This window comes from Euwallacea similis, chromosome 5 (genome assembly GCF_039881205.1).
Source record: "Euwallacea similis isolate ESF13 chromosome 5, ESF131.1, whole genome shotgun sequence".
Taxonomy (NCBI): Eukaryota; Metazoa; Arthropoda; class Insecta; order Coleoptera; family Curculionidae; genus Euwallacea; species Euwallacea similis.
The window spans coordinates 6,580,226-6,595,330 of record NC_089613.1 but is presented as its reverse complement, the minus strand read 5'-3'; the positions used below and the strand labels follow the sequence as shown (position 1 = coordinate 6,595,330).

The 15,105-nt window shown below is 34.7% G+C and overlaps 2 protein-coding genes and 1 pseudogene across 2 annotated transcripts in view; all 3 read right to left on the bottom strand.

The window, feature by feature from the left end:
• The window catches only part of LOC136409028 (uncharacterized), a 74,040-nt gene that overhangs the window by 56,797 nt on the left and 2,138 nt on the right, over nucleotides 1-15,105 (bottom strand). The window lies entirely within an intron of this gene.
• Suv3 (Suv3 helicase) lies at nucleotides 2,893-9,678 on the bottom strand. The gene is made up of 12 exons (XM_066390232.1): nucleotides 9,305-9,678; nucleotides 9,037-9,244; nucleotides 8,739-8,922; nucleotides 8,575-8,686; nucleotides 4,708-4,929; nucleotides 4,359-4,487; nucleotides 4,216-4,309; nucleotides 3,861-4,161; nucleotides 3,623-3,802; nucleotides 3,424-3,572; nucleotides 3,172-3,368; nucleotides 2,893-3,110 (listed from the first exon to the last, which is right to left on the bottom strand). Exons 1-12 carry the CDS (start codon nucleotides 9,612-9,614, stop codon nucleotides 2,923-2,925), a joined length of 2,274 nt encoding a protein of 757 aa, XP_066246329.1. The 5' UTR covers nucleotides 9,615-9,678; the 3' UTR covers nucleotides 2,893-2,922.
• On the bottom strand, nucleotides 5,886-7,328 carry LOC136409052 (uncharacterized; annotated as a pseudogene).

The following is a 15,105-nucleotide window of genomic DNA, read 5'->3' as shown; positions in this document are numbered from 1 at the left end:
AACAACAGCAAATAAATCAAATGATATATTAAATTTAAGATAACCTGAATTAACTGGAACCAAAAGAATAGTGAAATAAATAAAATAAGTAATGTTATAAAATTACTGATAACTCTTAAAATATTGCCATGGGTATGCCAATGATGGAAGTACTAAATAATAGGCCTTGTTGTCGTGACAGACCTACTCCCATATTCGCCATTGCAAAATCAGTTTCGAGTTCTTAAATGATTTTAAGAGGAATTTCTGAGATATCTGAGTTTCTGAGCTCCTATACTGCAAGACCTTTTTAATAACCTCTACAAGACTTGTAGGTCTTATCCTTAAACTGCGCCTAAAGACTGATGGCCGATATGGCCAATACATCGCCTCATGTCTTCGGATACCGCCACCCCAGACATGGGGCCAAATTGCTTGTTTTACCCATCTGACAAGGTGCCGACGACTTTGGGGGTGGCCTCTGATGTCCATCAATGCCAGACAGGCGTTAAAAAGCAGCAATAAATTATTCACACGACTTCCACATGGCACGCCAGTTTATGCTATCAATTTATACAATAAAAGATTTTAACTGGCAATATCTGTATTTATTTGAACTCCACCATATTCACCCCGTTAACACTAAACTGCGAAATTTCTATGGCTTCTACAGAGTGTTTACGTTTCCGATACCACGTATATGTAAATATTTGGTGAATTGTAAAACAATGCCAAAGTTTGAGGACAACCGTGCCTGCAGGATGTTATCATGCTCATAGAGACCCACATTTAGTTTAGCACAGAATACGGCTATGATGATTGACATAGGGGATAAGAAGAAGTATTATTTATGGAAAAAGCTTAATTATCACAACAATCTCGAGTGGGGGCTCCGCTTTACTACCAGAAACGTGTAAACATTGACTTCTGGGCGCGAAATCACTCTAAGCAAAGCTGCTGATCTACTTACTGGGTGTCTCAGATTTTAGGCAGAGGATACCTGACCAGTTAGACCACCCTGCCTAGATAGAATCATGAATCACTGTTCATCTCACAGATTTGGTTTTGATTCAATCATTTATCACACGATTGCCTATTTTGACGTTTAATTAGAAAAAGGGTCATCATCAGACATTTTTATATAAAAAAATATTTATCACACTATTACATATTTTGATGTTTAATTTGAGAAAAAGTCGTCATCATGTATTTTTATCCAAAAAATTGCGACTAGCGAAGATATAAGTCTTCAGGGCTTTGCATTATCAGTTCAGTGTATAGAAAATTCGGCAAAAGCTCAGTAATTAACATCCCCTTTTGCTTGAATGGAGCTTCTGTGTTATATTTATTCGACTTTAGACCGTTTTACCACTTCTCGTTATCTGGCAATTAGCTAATGGCCCCGAATAGCATTCACTGGTGTGTCTACATTGATAAATTTTGGCGCCTTACTCAACATTTATGTCCTTCTAAACAATCTAAAAAGGTCGTTTTGACAAGAATATTTCCAGCGTTGAACACTACTGGTCTTGAACGCCCCATAGGTGACGCATTTAGCTTATCACTGAAAATGACTTTAACGGGACATGTAAATAAAGCAAAGGTCTATAAGTCTGGGCAATACGGCGCCCACAAGTCACCCGCAAATTATTCGTAACACCTCGAAGAACTAGGGCCCTTTGTCACCGACAACTTGACTTTCGAATTGCTTAAATTTTTTCCTTATTTTTCTAAAACAGCCCTTAATAGTAAAAACAAAAGTCGGTCAAAACCCGCCCATCATATTTCCGATATCCAAACAAGCAGATCACCGGCACCACTCCATAAGGGGTGTCTAGACGTACCACCCTGTGATATTTGTCGCCTCGAAGTCGCCTTTAGGCTTCCGACTTCTTTGATTGCGAAATCTCAACGTCGGTTATGGCTATACATTTTGTAATCACCTAGTCAAGAAGTTAAGTACCCGTCGTAAAAGTACCACAGGTATCTCTGGTGCTCGGTATACAGGGTGGTACAGCCCTTTTTAACTTTTTGATTTGCTTATTAGAGGGATGGGAACAGTCTTTCAGAAACATAAATATAGATTTTATCAATTCGAAAGAATTCATGTTTTCGGAGTAAACATAAACAAGCTGATATTCTATAGAGATTGCCTACATAATATTTCCGCAAAATTAGTGTACTAGCTGGAACAATTCTAAAATGTCTCCACAAATTGTGGAAGTATGAGTATTAGAAACTGTCAGCGACTGGTATGGCGAGACCGTCCTGTATAAAGTAAATGGTGAAAAAGAAATTTTACACCCCCAATGACCGTAATTAACTTTCTCTACTATAAGTCCATTATCCTGCTGTAAAAAACGGTGGATTGGAGCCTAAGCTCATTTACGAAATATTTAACTTAATGCATTTATATAAGAATTTTCAGTTAACCAGTTGATTAAAAGAATGACTTAAACAATGCGTTTTTGAAAATTTTTGGAATAGTTCAGTTTTGATTTGAATGGGGGTGAATGTATCCCCAAAAATTTCATTCTTCTACACGTCATAAATTGTAAATATAAAACTTTTCTAATACAGGAATAGCAAATAACTAAAAGCAGCATCGTCGCAAATAAATTGATCAGACTTAATTAATTCATAAAACCCATATTTTTGGAAATAGAAAAATTTGGAAATCTGGCTAGTACGCTTATAATTCTCAAGAAGAGGATGAATATTTAAAAATTAAATGTACTTAATGCTAATTTGAAGCGGGTATAGCACCCCTGACTTTCAAACAATGAAAATGTAATATTTTTTTGGCCGTAAAGAAAATATTTACTATTAATATAAGGTGTTGAATGCAGGGATGTGGCATACCATGATCAAATTTAATTAAGCTCTAACGGAAACAATTTAAAGGCAAAAGAAACTAAAACCATACACAGTCTAAAATAAAATTTATTTCGTTGTTTTTCGCTTCCTTCTGGTGCTTTTTTTCGGAGGCTCACTATCGCTCTCACACTTACCAATTTCCTCCTTCTTATTCCACTCCTTTTTTAATTCATTCAACATTAATGGAGTCAAAATACCCTGCGCTAGGAGCCTTTCAGTTAGCCGCCCTCTGCCTACTGAAACCGACTGAATATCTGGACAAAGAAAAAAGAAATTTTCAATAAAACTTTATCTGAACAAAATTTTTATTCTTACTTCTCAAATAGCTCTGCTTCTTAGTGTGACTATCAAATTCTTCATCATCAGCTTTAGACGTTCCAGTACTAATTCCCGTTTCGGAGTTTTTAAGCAAGCGAGTGAGCTGCACTACGCCTTCCTGGATAATTTGATCCAGCTCTCTTTGCATGTCTCGAACTAAGTCCGGTTCATTGAACAAATCGATAAATCGATAACTGAACAATTTATTGTCAATTTGAGGAGCAGTTTCTTTATCAAGGAAAGACATACCTCAGCCACAAATATAGATCTAGAACATCGAAAACCGCCTCTAGATGTACTAAATCGATTATAGTTTTAGGGGGTTGTAGGGGCCACCCAATGGATCTGCACAGCCAATCAAAGGTTATCGGTTCGTTTTTGCTGAATTGCCTCGTATACTAGAGAAAAAGGAATTTAAAAAAAGGGAAATGAAAACTAGAATCTTTACCTTTAAAAACATGGTACACACAAATGGCATCTTTTTATTAATCGGAGAACAGCAGAAGACGTATCTGGCCCTTAAGGGAAGAGGCACATGTTGAATCATATCAGCAAGAAACTTGAAATCCTCGATGTTACACATGAAATATAAGGAGTTGTCTACTGTGGATAAATTCACAAATATGTCCTAAAATTTCCTCAAATTTTCAATTCTATTTGAAGGCATAAAACTTGCTCCTAAGTACCATTAAATTACTTAAAGTGGAATTTGGTAAGTGATAAGCATATAGTTCGATTTGCTCTGCAGTGGGATGGAGTCCTGCCTGGGTTATAGGCTCAGGTTGACACAACAATAAATTCCGTAAAGTAGGCAAGTCTTCAAGTTTAAAGGTAGTTACGAAGCCTTGCTCCCACTGGGTTCCATACCTTCCAGCCCTACCAGCAATTTGCAAGGCCTGAGACACTGAAATGGTGTCCATTTCCTTCTCACCTTTATCGTTCATTGTAGGTTTGATTAGAGAATAAAATATGATACGTCGTATGCTCCTATTATGGATTTATTTTGGGTAAAATTAAGTATGAATATTGGAGCAATCTCACAAATTTAGCCCCATGCCAATGGCGTCAGTGGCCACCAAGATCTTGCAGCTATTTTCGGGGTCGTTGAATTTGGCTGCCTGCGCCAATTTAGTGCCTAATACCCAGAGATTAAAAGCTTAGTTTAAAAATTTCAACAAACTTACCTGGAGGAAGACCACCATAGATTACAGCTACCTCATTTCCCCCACTTTCAATTGCACGTGAAACAGAGTATATGTCATTTTTGCTGAAGCACACGATACAGTCGCCAGGTTGCACGTTTTGCAAACTACCTGTCAAGAAATGAATACAGATGAATGAAAGTGGCTTTTGCTCATCCTAGTTATATTATTTCCAGAGTTTATGCGAATAGAACGTGAGAATGAGACTGAGAAATTGGAAAAATGGATTTTAAAGCCAAAGTAGGTTTAGCAGCAAACATCTGTTTATATGTAACTTATTACATTGTAGCTGTGTTCACTAGGCGCCAATAAAATACCAAGTAAAATTTACCTAAAGCCTTGTCTTCCACTTTTAATTCAGTTAGTCTTTTATAATTGCGCACTTCTATATCCTCCCCAGTAGTTAAGCAAAGTTGACTTAATAAATCCACAGCGCCCGCTTCGCCGCATAAGTGAATCTCCTCTGCAATGAGCCCTAAAAGTGCTCTAGTCCAAGCCCAGCCTCTTTGTGGATCTCTTATCATTTGAATTTCGTCGATTATGGCCACTTCGTCTAAGAGTGTATATAGCGATTTATTAACTTACTGGACAAACTTTAACTCATGGATTTTTCAGAAGAGAAATTAAAATTAATATTCAAGGTCAAAAGAAAGTTCTTTAAATGATATCAATGACACAGGGTCGTCTGAAAACTGTATCAGTTATTATGACTACTGACAAACCTGAAATTGAGTCAATAGTCAATATGAAATATAAAACTAAAAGATATTTAAGATACTCTAATAAATATCATAAACTAACAAATTGTCTTATACATATCAGTACCTCAAAGACAAACTGTATTAACTCACAAAATGGAAATTTTACAGGACATTAATTTTAATGTTTTTCTAGGCAATTTTTCTAAGTTAAAAATAAACTCTATTTTTTTCATGGATAATAATTTGTTAATTTGCTAACTAGAGTAGATTATAAAAACTAGGGTAGTTAACTTTTGTTATGATTGACTATTTTTAGAAAAAACTGGATTTAATACAGTTTGGCTCAACAAAAAAATTAGCCAACTACGTCTGAATATAACATATTCGAAATTAAAGGAGATAATACTGTACAAAAATAGTAAATACAGTTATACATAATTGATCAAAATGAAAAAATTTAAACGAGCTTGTCTGCTTTAACTTGCTTTGTCTGAATGTAACAAATTCTGATAAAAACTATGAAATTGACGAGGGATCCATAGAAGCAAATTTTGTAGGTGATTGTATTTCTTTATCGATATCTCATGGCCACTATTATACAAAAGAGCTCATTTGGAAAAACTGCTCGCCTACCCTTTTTTCTTAAATTAAAGCACTTAAATTCCTCACGCTCAAAACTAGTTTTATAATAAAGTAATCTTAATCCATCACTGCTCACTTGGAAGTGAACCACCTCGGATATACGAAAATCGGAATTATCTTGCACTTTCTTCCTTAACACGAATGGAAAGCAGTTATTGTAAAAAAACTATTTAAAGTCCTTAAAATCGTTACTTTTCAATCCTACCACATTAAAGGGCTTTGACATACAACATAGTCTTGCCAACTGCTGGTAATCCCAAGGTGTCATTATTTGTAAAAATGGCGAATTTTTTCGTGCTCTTTCAATTATGGAGTGGTCGCTATCCACCTCCATGTGAGTATGACCATGCAACAAAAATTTATGGTTAATTATTTTTATTTGCTTGTACTGATGCATAATCCAGAAATACACTACAACCATAATAATATTTTGATTCTGTGACGGACAATTATCAGACCATATCGTCACATTTTCCATTTTTTCATTTAAGGTCTTAGCATGGCCCATCTTAGCATGCCCGAAGCCATTTCATTTGTTCCACGTCCAGATTTTACTTTATCCCACATCATGCATGTTGTATTTAGTATTAGCAGTAGAATCTGATATTGTATAATTATACGTCCAAAGCTTTAATTTATAAAAACACTGTTGGTTTATTAACACTGGGGTTGTAAGGCATTTCTGCAAGTCAACAGTCACCATTTTATTTTTTCCGTCGTTATTTGCAGCGTGTTCCTTGTCCTGTCTTTTTAAGGTATATCTTTTTGAGGTTTTGGCAAGATGATCTTGACATTCTACTTCAGATCTATTTTCTCCATCATAGGGCTGGTTTTCGCCAACATAAATCTATCACTAGTGTCATTATAGGGTAATTTAAACGATAAATTGAACTCGCTATTGAATATGTCGGCATATAATCAAAATTTGGAAATATTTTCTTCAGGAACATTATTTTCCATACATTCACATCTGTAGAGTTCATACATTTTAGTTAAATTTAGTTCTGATCCTAAGTAGTTTTTTGGATGATTTTGTCGAGAGTAATGCGACTCTATTACAGGAAATTTGCTAATGTGATCTCGGATTTGTTGTTTTACAAATTCAGGGATTTTATTAAATGGAACGTTTTTCCTCCTCTAGTCAGCAACAATAATACCATTTTGATGTTTTTTCTTTAGAGCCGTTGTGACAAGTTTCCGAGATACTTAAAGTTGCCAAAAAAAATTTTTGGCAAACATTGATTCTAATGCTATTAACGTCAAGGGAATATTTTCTTGTAAACTTCCTCTTCCCTGATCTAATACCCGTTGTTTCTCGTACGCGAACTACCAGCAAACATTCCACCATTGATGCAACAAATTGTCTTTTCATGTCTGTATTAAAATCTGAGCGTTAAAATTTAGAATGGATTGTTTGTCCGTGGTTTTCTAGTATTTTTGCTGTACATTTCAAACTACATTTCTCACCACATGGTAACCCCAACTGCTTTTCTTTAATTATTTTTCCTGTTTTAGACAATCGTCTCATTCCACTAGCAACTTTCTTTTTATAAACAGTAGCTTCCTACATCTCAGGTTTTGACTTGCGCCTTTTTCCCTTATTAACCGACTTATTTGCGATCTCACTTTCGTTGTTGATTAGGATTTCGGCCCTTTCCTCTTTCTCCTAATTAGAACTCGAAAGCACGTAATCTTGGTCTCCCACATAATCGTCAGAATCCCATTGTATTTCATTGTAGTTAGTAACATCTCGTGAACTTGCAATAATCACGTTTTTAAGAATTGTAAAAACATGTTCAGATGCCAGTCCATCATTATCAACAAAACGAATTGGTGACCTATCTGAAATAAAAAAATAATTAAATTAACTTTTTACAAACAAACTAAAATAGAGCTTTTTTATATAACTTACCTGCCTCCGCATTAGAGTACGTTAATTCACCATCAGGAGCCTGATCATTATGAAAATTGTTCTTGTTACTAAACACAGGGGGGTTTAGAGATGGATTTAAACCACTAGATTCAATAATTGAAGTTAAATTTCCATTACTACTATTTACGTCGATATTTACATAATCTAAAAGAAAGTCATAAATCATGCATAATTAATTACATAATTGAAATAATTGTTAACTCTATATTAGACAACACAGAATTGTGACAATTTTAAAAAAGATCTAGCAAAACTGTTTTATGACCAGATATGCATAAAAAATTAGGTGATAGTATAATAAAATAGAAATAATAAATCCATTAATTGTTTATTTACTATTCATTTTTTTTTACTTACCGGCATTTCGGTTAGTATTGCAGGTTTTGTCGGACTTTGCTTTAATTTCATTGCTATCGCATTGTGTAAGTTGTACAGCCTTTAAAACCATAACCTGTGATCTACTTAACATTCTGACAAATAAATAGTTATAGATAAAATCATTAAAATTTATCCACATACTTCCAATTATTATACAAACAAAAACAGAACCTTGGAATAACAATACACATACAACTAAACTCTCTTCGACAAGTCTCATCGTAGTCATCATGTAGAAAACTGCAAACTACATTAACTCTTCCTATATGATTTTTCCGAAAAATATTATGTCCCAATTTATTCTTTGGCCCAGTGTCTCATTTGAATTTAATACAGTTTAAAATCCATTAATTCGAAAACAGTGTTATATTGACCAGAATACTCTTTTTCAATTGATAAGCCACATATAGATTGTGTTAACATCTAAAATACTCATTTTTGCAGAAAAGTGGAGTTAATATAGTTTGGCTCTGAGGTACTGATATATTAATACCAACAAAAAGTACTAAAAATAGGAAATTGGGGCAATTTGAAATTCACTTACAAGGAGTGTTCACTGAAGTCATTTCAACTGTACAAGAAACATGGGCTGAAGCATTTTTAGATGGATCTGCAAATCTCCTCTCTTCCCCTGTGACTAAGTCACATGGAGTTCCCTAAAAACTCCAGATATTGATACAAATCATATTGTCTTCAATACTCACACACCCTGTCATTGCATTTGCTAAAAACTTCTGAGGCTAATAGTTTCAAAGGTCCGCAATAAACGCCCGATTTCGCTGTAATAAAACGTTCAAGGGCATGGTAAGTCTTGCCTGAGTTGGTGGGACCTGCATGAAAGATAATTTTCCTATTCATAGCTCTGGCTTCAGGGTACCAATGAGCAGGAGACCTATACATGATAATTAATAAAGGGATGTTTAATAGAACAGTTTTACAAAAAGAAAATGTGGAAAACTATGCTCCTGCTTAAATTAGCAGGACTAATAACTCAAGTGTTAGTTACCGCAGATCTGAGATCTTTTTCAGGTCGTCCATACATTCCAAATGTGGAAACATTTGTTTAGCATGTCGCAAGAAATAAGGGAAAATATCAGTATAATTCCGTGCACCCTGTAGGATATCGCTTACTACCACATGTAAATCAACTGGTAGAGCTGATGCCTCTAAGCAATATCTCCGAAAACTAACATATGCTTGATGTTGAAGGTAATCTACAATGAAACGACACTACTAGTGACCATATTAAATCAATATAAAGACGAAAAACTTACTGTCCAATCCATTTTCTACTAACAAGTGTTTGATGGAAGGATTCTGAAAAAATTTGTTTAAAATCTTCAACAAATCTGCTTTGTTAAGGTTGCCAGTGAGCTCCGCTCCCACGTTAATATCATCGGGATTGGGTTTCACTTGAATGGGAGTAAATAGGGAAGAGACAGTGTCTTTGGAGCCCCTTTTAAAACGGACTTGCAGTCGTATGGGGAGACCTATTTCGCGATTTATAGCGGTTAGGGGCAAAGGATTCTGGAAGACGCTATTTACTGTGCGAAGTACTGTACGCACTTTTGATTTTTGTAACATATTTGAACAAGAAATCTTTGGAAAAATTGTAAAATTATAACATAAATATTTTAAATCTATCTAATAATTTTAATTTAACCTCATTAATGTTATAAGAGCAATGTGAAAGAACAATTCAGGTCATGTGTATCCTTCTTTACTTTTAGTGTGCAAAAAGAGACGAACATACTTTGCAAGATCGTCATTCAGTACAGCTTACAAATTGAGGTGCGTCCGCCTTGCTGAATTAGCATTATTGCCGTTAGATGGCATAGACGCTGTTACCTATCGTGGCATTATCTCGCGCATTAAGCGACTTCCTCTGATAACGGATTAGTCTCTGAAGTCGTGCATGGAGTTATCTTGGGAGTTCACTTCATCTACCAATTGATAGGAACTCATGATTTTGACTCTTCGGGACATGTTGTCTGAAAAATCAGTGAAATCGGACATCGTGTGGTTGGATTTAAGTTAGCCCAAATTACCAGAAAGATCTTTGATTTTAAATTTTAGTTGAAAGAAAATGAGGGTACCATTATTCTTCTAGAATCCTTCCATTCAAAATGCTCAAGAAATTCAAAAAGTGCAACTATAAATTTTCTAGATTGTCTCACATCTCTCTAGAAATTTAGATTCCAGAGCGGAGTCAGGCGATGCTGTGTAATTTAAATATAATAATAAAAATATATTATACAAATTTGGGGCAATTAGAGGACCAAAAAAGAAAACGGGGGAGCTGATCAGGCACTTGAATTGAACGCTCTTCGCCAATCAAGTGTTCCTGGTATCACAGTATACCTACTAGTAATACAGTATCGTCATTTAACTTAATTTCTTACGTGCGCCATGGCCTGGCGAGTCACTGTTATTTCACACTCAATTCTGGAAATGCAGCTCAAACATCATTTTAAGACTGGCCCGACGAACTCGATAAAACGTAAACAAATAATGAATTGTTTTCGACCATCATGGCATTTCAGAGCCACCTTCGGCAAAATTGCCAAAAAATACAACACTTACAATTAGAGGAAATACATAAAACCTCGATTTTTTAAAGAAATTACTCAAATTTCTTATATTATGAGGATCTGTGTCTCCTTCTAATGGATTGAGGACGTTTAATATTAGTTTGTGTGGATCAGTCGACATTGAGACTAATATTAAGGTGGAAATGAACGAAAAAGTGAAACTAACAGGGATGAACAAAAAAGTGACAAATAACTCATCTTTGAAGCACTTCATAAGAAAGTGCATTCCAGAATTTCTGGTGTATCTGTCAAGAATACGAGGTTAGTTCGGATCGGTTGAAAGTAAACGTTATCACAGATCATGGTCATATAACGACACTTTTCACAAAAACCCGAAAAATAAATGGTTTTTGATGCTTTTAACTAATCAAATGCTCCTGATGTCACAACAGACTAAGCTCAGACGATGATGAACATGGATTAATGTCTTAATGTGTGCGTTTGAAAAGGTAATACAGCCCATCATGAGGGTAGAGTCACCTTAACCCTTAACTGGTATCGTGGGGTCGTAGTGGACGCCAGGTTTCCAATTTATTGTGAAAAATCGTAATTATTAGCAACACCGTTTGTGTAGCTGCATAATTTATAGTCATTTAGTCGGTGTCCAGTGGGAGAACGCATTGTGCCCTTGATTTTCGAAATATACGACATTGGGGTCACCAGAGACCCCACCATACCAATTACGTTTTTTTTTGCAGAAAACTATGTCACATAAAATTTTGTCTGATATTTTGTCGGAGAATATTTTAATTAATGATAGTGACCCTGATGAATTCTCCGACGTAGAAGGCCCTCTAGAAAGTGACAATGATATTTCCGACGGACAAAGTGATCATAGTATTCGTGACTCAGAATCGGAGCAAAAAGTTTCTGATGAAGAAGCTCCTTATCTGGAAAACTCACCAGAAAACCGGGGTCAAGTCGATTTCTTCTCCGATGGATCCCACGGTAATTCGGCTTGCGCTAAATACTTTTATGGAAAATCTCTATAAATGGGCAAAACAAGAACCGCAACGTCGAAGGCGAACGGCAAGGCATAATATTATTATGCATCTTCCCGGTCTAATCGGACCAGCAAAATCATCAGAGATATCAACCGCTTTTGACGCCTGGCGATTTTTATTTACTGATAATATGTTAGAAATAATACTAGAGCACAGAAACGTAAAAATTACAGACCTTAATGTAAGATATACTGAGCATGCTAGTTTTCTGAATAATTTGAGCATGTCTGAACTCAAGGCGTTAATTGGATTATTAATTCTAACTGGAGTCTACAAATCTGGAAGAGAAGATGTAGCATCATTGTGGGCATCGAATGGAAGGGGTTATCTAGTTAACATGTCAGCAAATTTTCGTAAAGCCAGCTTCAATACTAGCTGATAATTTTAAATTTTATAGAAATGGTGTTTTAGACAGATTTTTTTTTTAAACCAAAATATCTTTGAAACGGTTAGGTTTAGGTATAGGAGTACCTAATAAGAATTTAATCAGCTTAATCCCTAGATTCCAAAAATGCAAAAATATACTGGGTGTTCCATTTGAAATAAGGAAGTTGACCTTGACTTCCGATATAACCGGAAGTGATATGGCCTTCAAAATATTTTAAAAAAGTAGAGTCTATCTATATTAGTTTAACTCCCAAATATGAAAAATTTAGATTAGGTACAAGTACAAAAGTTTCTAATGAAACAGTTATGTGAATCACCCTGTATACAGGCAAGAATACTCAAAGAAGAAACTCAAAGAAACTATCTATTCCCGTTCTAGATGTTTTACAACTTGTTGCACCTATAAATAACGCCAATCGTAATGTTACTGGCGACAATTGGTTTATTTCAATTCAATTGGTTGATGAACTAAAAGCTCGACGTCTAACATATGTGGAAACCATGAGGAAAAACAAAAGGGAAATACCATTAGAATTTCAACCAGCAAAGACGACCAGCAAGAAACGAGTAGTAAATTCGTCAGTATTTGGGTTCACTGCTGATCAAACATTGGTATCGTTTGTTGTGCCAAAAAAGAATAGAAATGTAATCATGCTCTCTTCTATGCACCATACCAATACTGTAAACGAAACAACAGGAAAACCCGAAATTATTGAATTTTATAATTCTACAAAAACCGGTGTTGATAGTTTGGATCAAGAATGTGCAAGTTATTCCGCCAACAGGAGAAGTCGTAGATGGCCTCTAACCATATTCTACGCTTTGCTAAATATTTCTCGAGTTAATTCTTATGTTCTTCATAAAGCAGCCCATCAAGATGATAAAAAAACTCGAAGAATATTCAACATTGAATTAGGAGAACATCTAATAAACCAACACCTACATGAACGTCTCGGATTACATAACTTGCCTGGGAACTAAAAGCAACCATTGCGAAAGTGTTGGACATTACTATTCCTGTCCAAGAGAATGTAGCTCCAAATCCAGCCAAACGAATGAGATGTGCTTTTTGTCTACGCTCCAAAGACACAAAGTATGCTGCAAAATGCTTCAAATGTAACAAGGCTGTTTGCAAACAACATTCCATTCAAAAAATTATCTGCATCTCATGCGACACAACAAAAATGTACGATATACAACGACATAGTTATTTATTTTATGTGCCATATAATTGCAATATTTTTTATTTCAGGGATTCCAACGATGATTATACGAAATAAAAATAAAGAAAAGTTCTGATTGAAATTTCATAGTTTGTTGTGAGCACCATTTAATTAAGAATGGCATTTTTTGTTGCTTGTTTGTTATATTTGTATTTTATATATATTTCCATTTTTTTATAAATACTTTTTCCATACTTTTGTTGAACACATATATCGATATATTGTCTAGTTTTATTAATTTAAGATTTTATTTTTTATGAAGTCTAATTTAAACCTGTCACAAAGTGGGGTCACATTCGACCCCAGAATACCAGTTACGTAATGGAAAATTACGATACCAGTTAAGGGTTAATCTACTAAAAGTATTTTAATATCATTTTCTTTACGCAAAGAATTGAACGCGTTTTATAACATCATAAAACTTAATTTGTTATCTGCGCCACTATCCGGCATTCGAGCCACTGTACTATTCACATTCAATTCGGAAATTGTAATCGATCATCATTTTTTACTTGTTTATCATCTTGTTGCTCCAAAGTCACCTCATTTTTCCTTCATTCATCTCGATCATAATTTTCAGCGCGGCTCAGTGATCTTCGATTTTCAACTCTAATAATTGTTATCTCTTTTATTTCAGTTTCAATATCTGGTAAGTAAATGACCGTTAGTGGACTTGCTAGAAAGATATTCAAACTCTTTTAAAGGATTTAACTCCCTCCCGTTTACAATTTAAATATATCATCGCTTCTCTTCGATATATAAAGATATTTTTTTAAATCTACCTTTTTGGAAAAATATAACTCGAAAGAGAAATAATAAAAGAGTCATAATTAACGATATTTGAAAATTCTGTACACATGTTCTAAAGTCTATGAGCAATTAAACGCACACTACCTTGCCACATACTGAGTGATTCATGGTCGATGGTAGGTTAGACGTTTCCGGAAGGCGGATATCACGATTTTTCTGAAAATTTGCATAAGTAGATAAATGAACTTGCTCTATCGATTTAAAATATTTTCAGTAATACAGCGTTGCCAGTTCTATCAGAAAGTACTAGTATCTCAGATATTTTAAAAGGAATACCCTGCATATTTTGTAATTTTTGGGTTCTATATTTCGTTCCAATAGTTTCTGCATTTAACTTCCTATACCTATGTATCTCTAGCAGTTTTCGAAATATTATTTAATTTTCTTATTTTTTGTTCAAAGTGAGGCCTTTAACAAAACCTCTGCTATAACGTGATATGAATTCACAGGGGAACAAAATTTGGAATATTATTTGTGAAAGGTCCATCAATTTGCCGCATGTAAATAAGAATGTTCTGTCTTGTATAGTGTGGCTCAAAATTAATGGTCTTACGGGTAGACAGTAAAAGCGTCTATAGTGTGTTTTTTCAAATGGAACCCTCTGTATATTATTAGTAATTATTACTAGGTATATGAAGCAATTAATAATGCAATTTTTCCTATGCGATATCATGCTGTTTGTTTCGCAAAAATCTTTAGTTTCTACAACATTTTCCTCAAATGGTACCGGCAGTTCAGCGACAATGATGAATAATTGTTATTCTACCGTTTCGGTGTCTTGCTAATATGGCGAATGAAAATAATTTTCTTTTAAATTTCTGAGAAGTTCCTACATGTATAAATGATTCTCTTTACGCATTCTCTTAGTCTTTCTGAATAAAAATTGTTGTTGCTCAAACGTCTATACAACATGGCATAAAAAAAATTATGACCTTTTAAATCCAGGAGACATACCGTCCTCAGCAGCGCCCTTTTAATCTTTCATTAAAATTTCCAAAATAAACGAATTCGTCATACGACAAACCTCCCAGAAACTCAGTTTTATGCAAAAACCATTAAT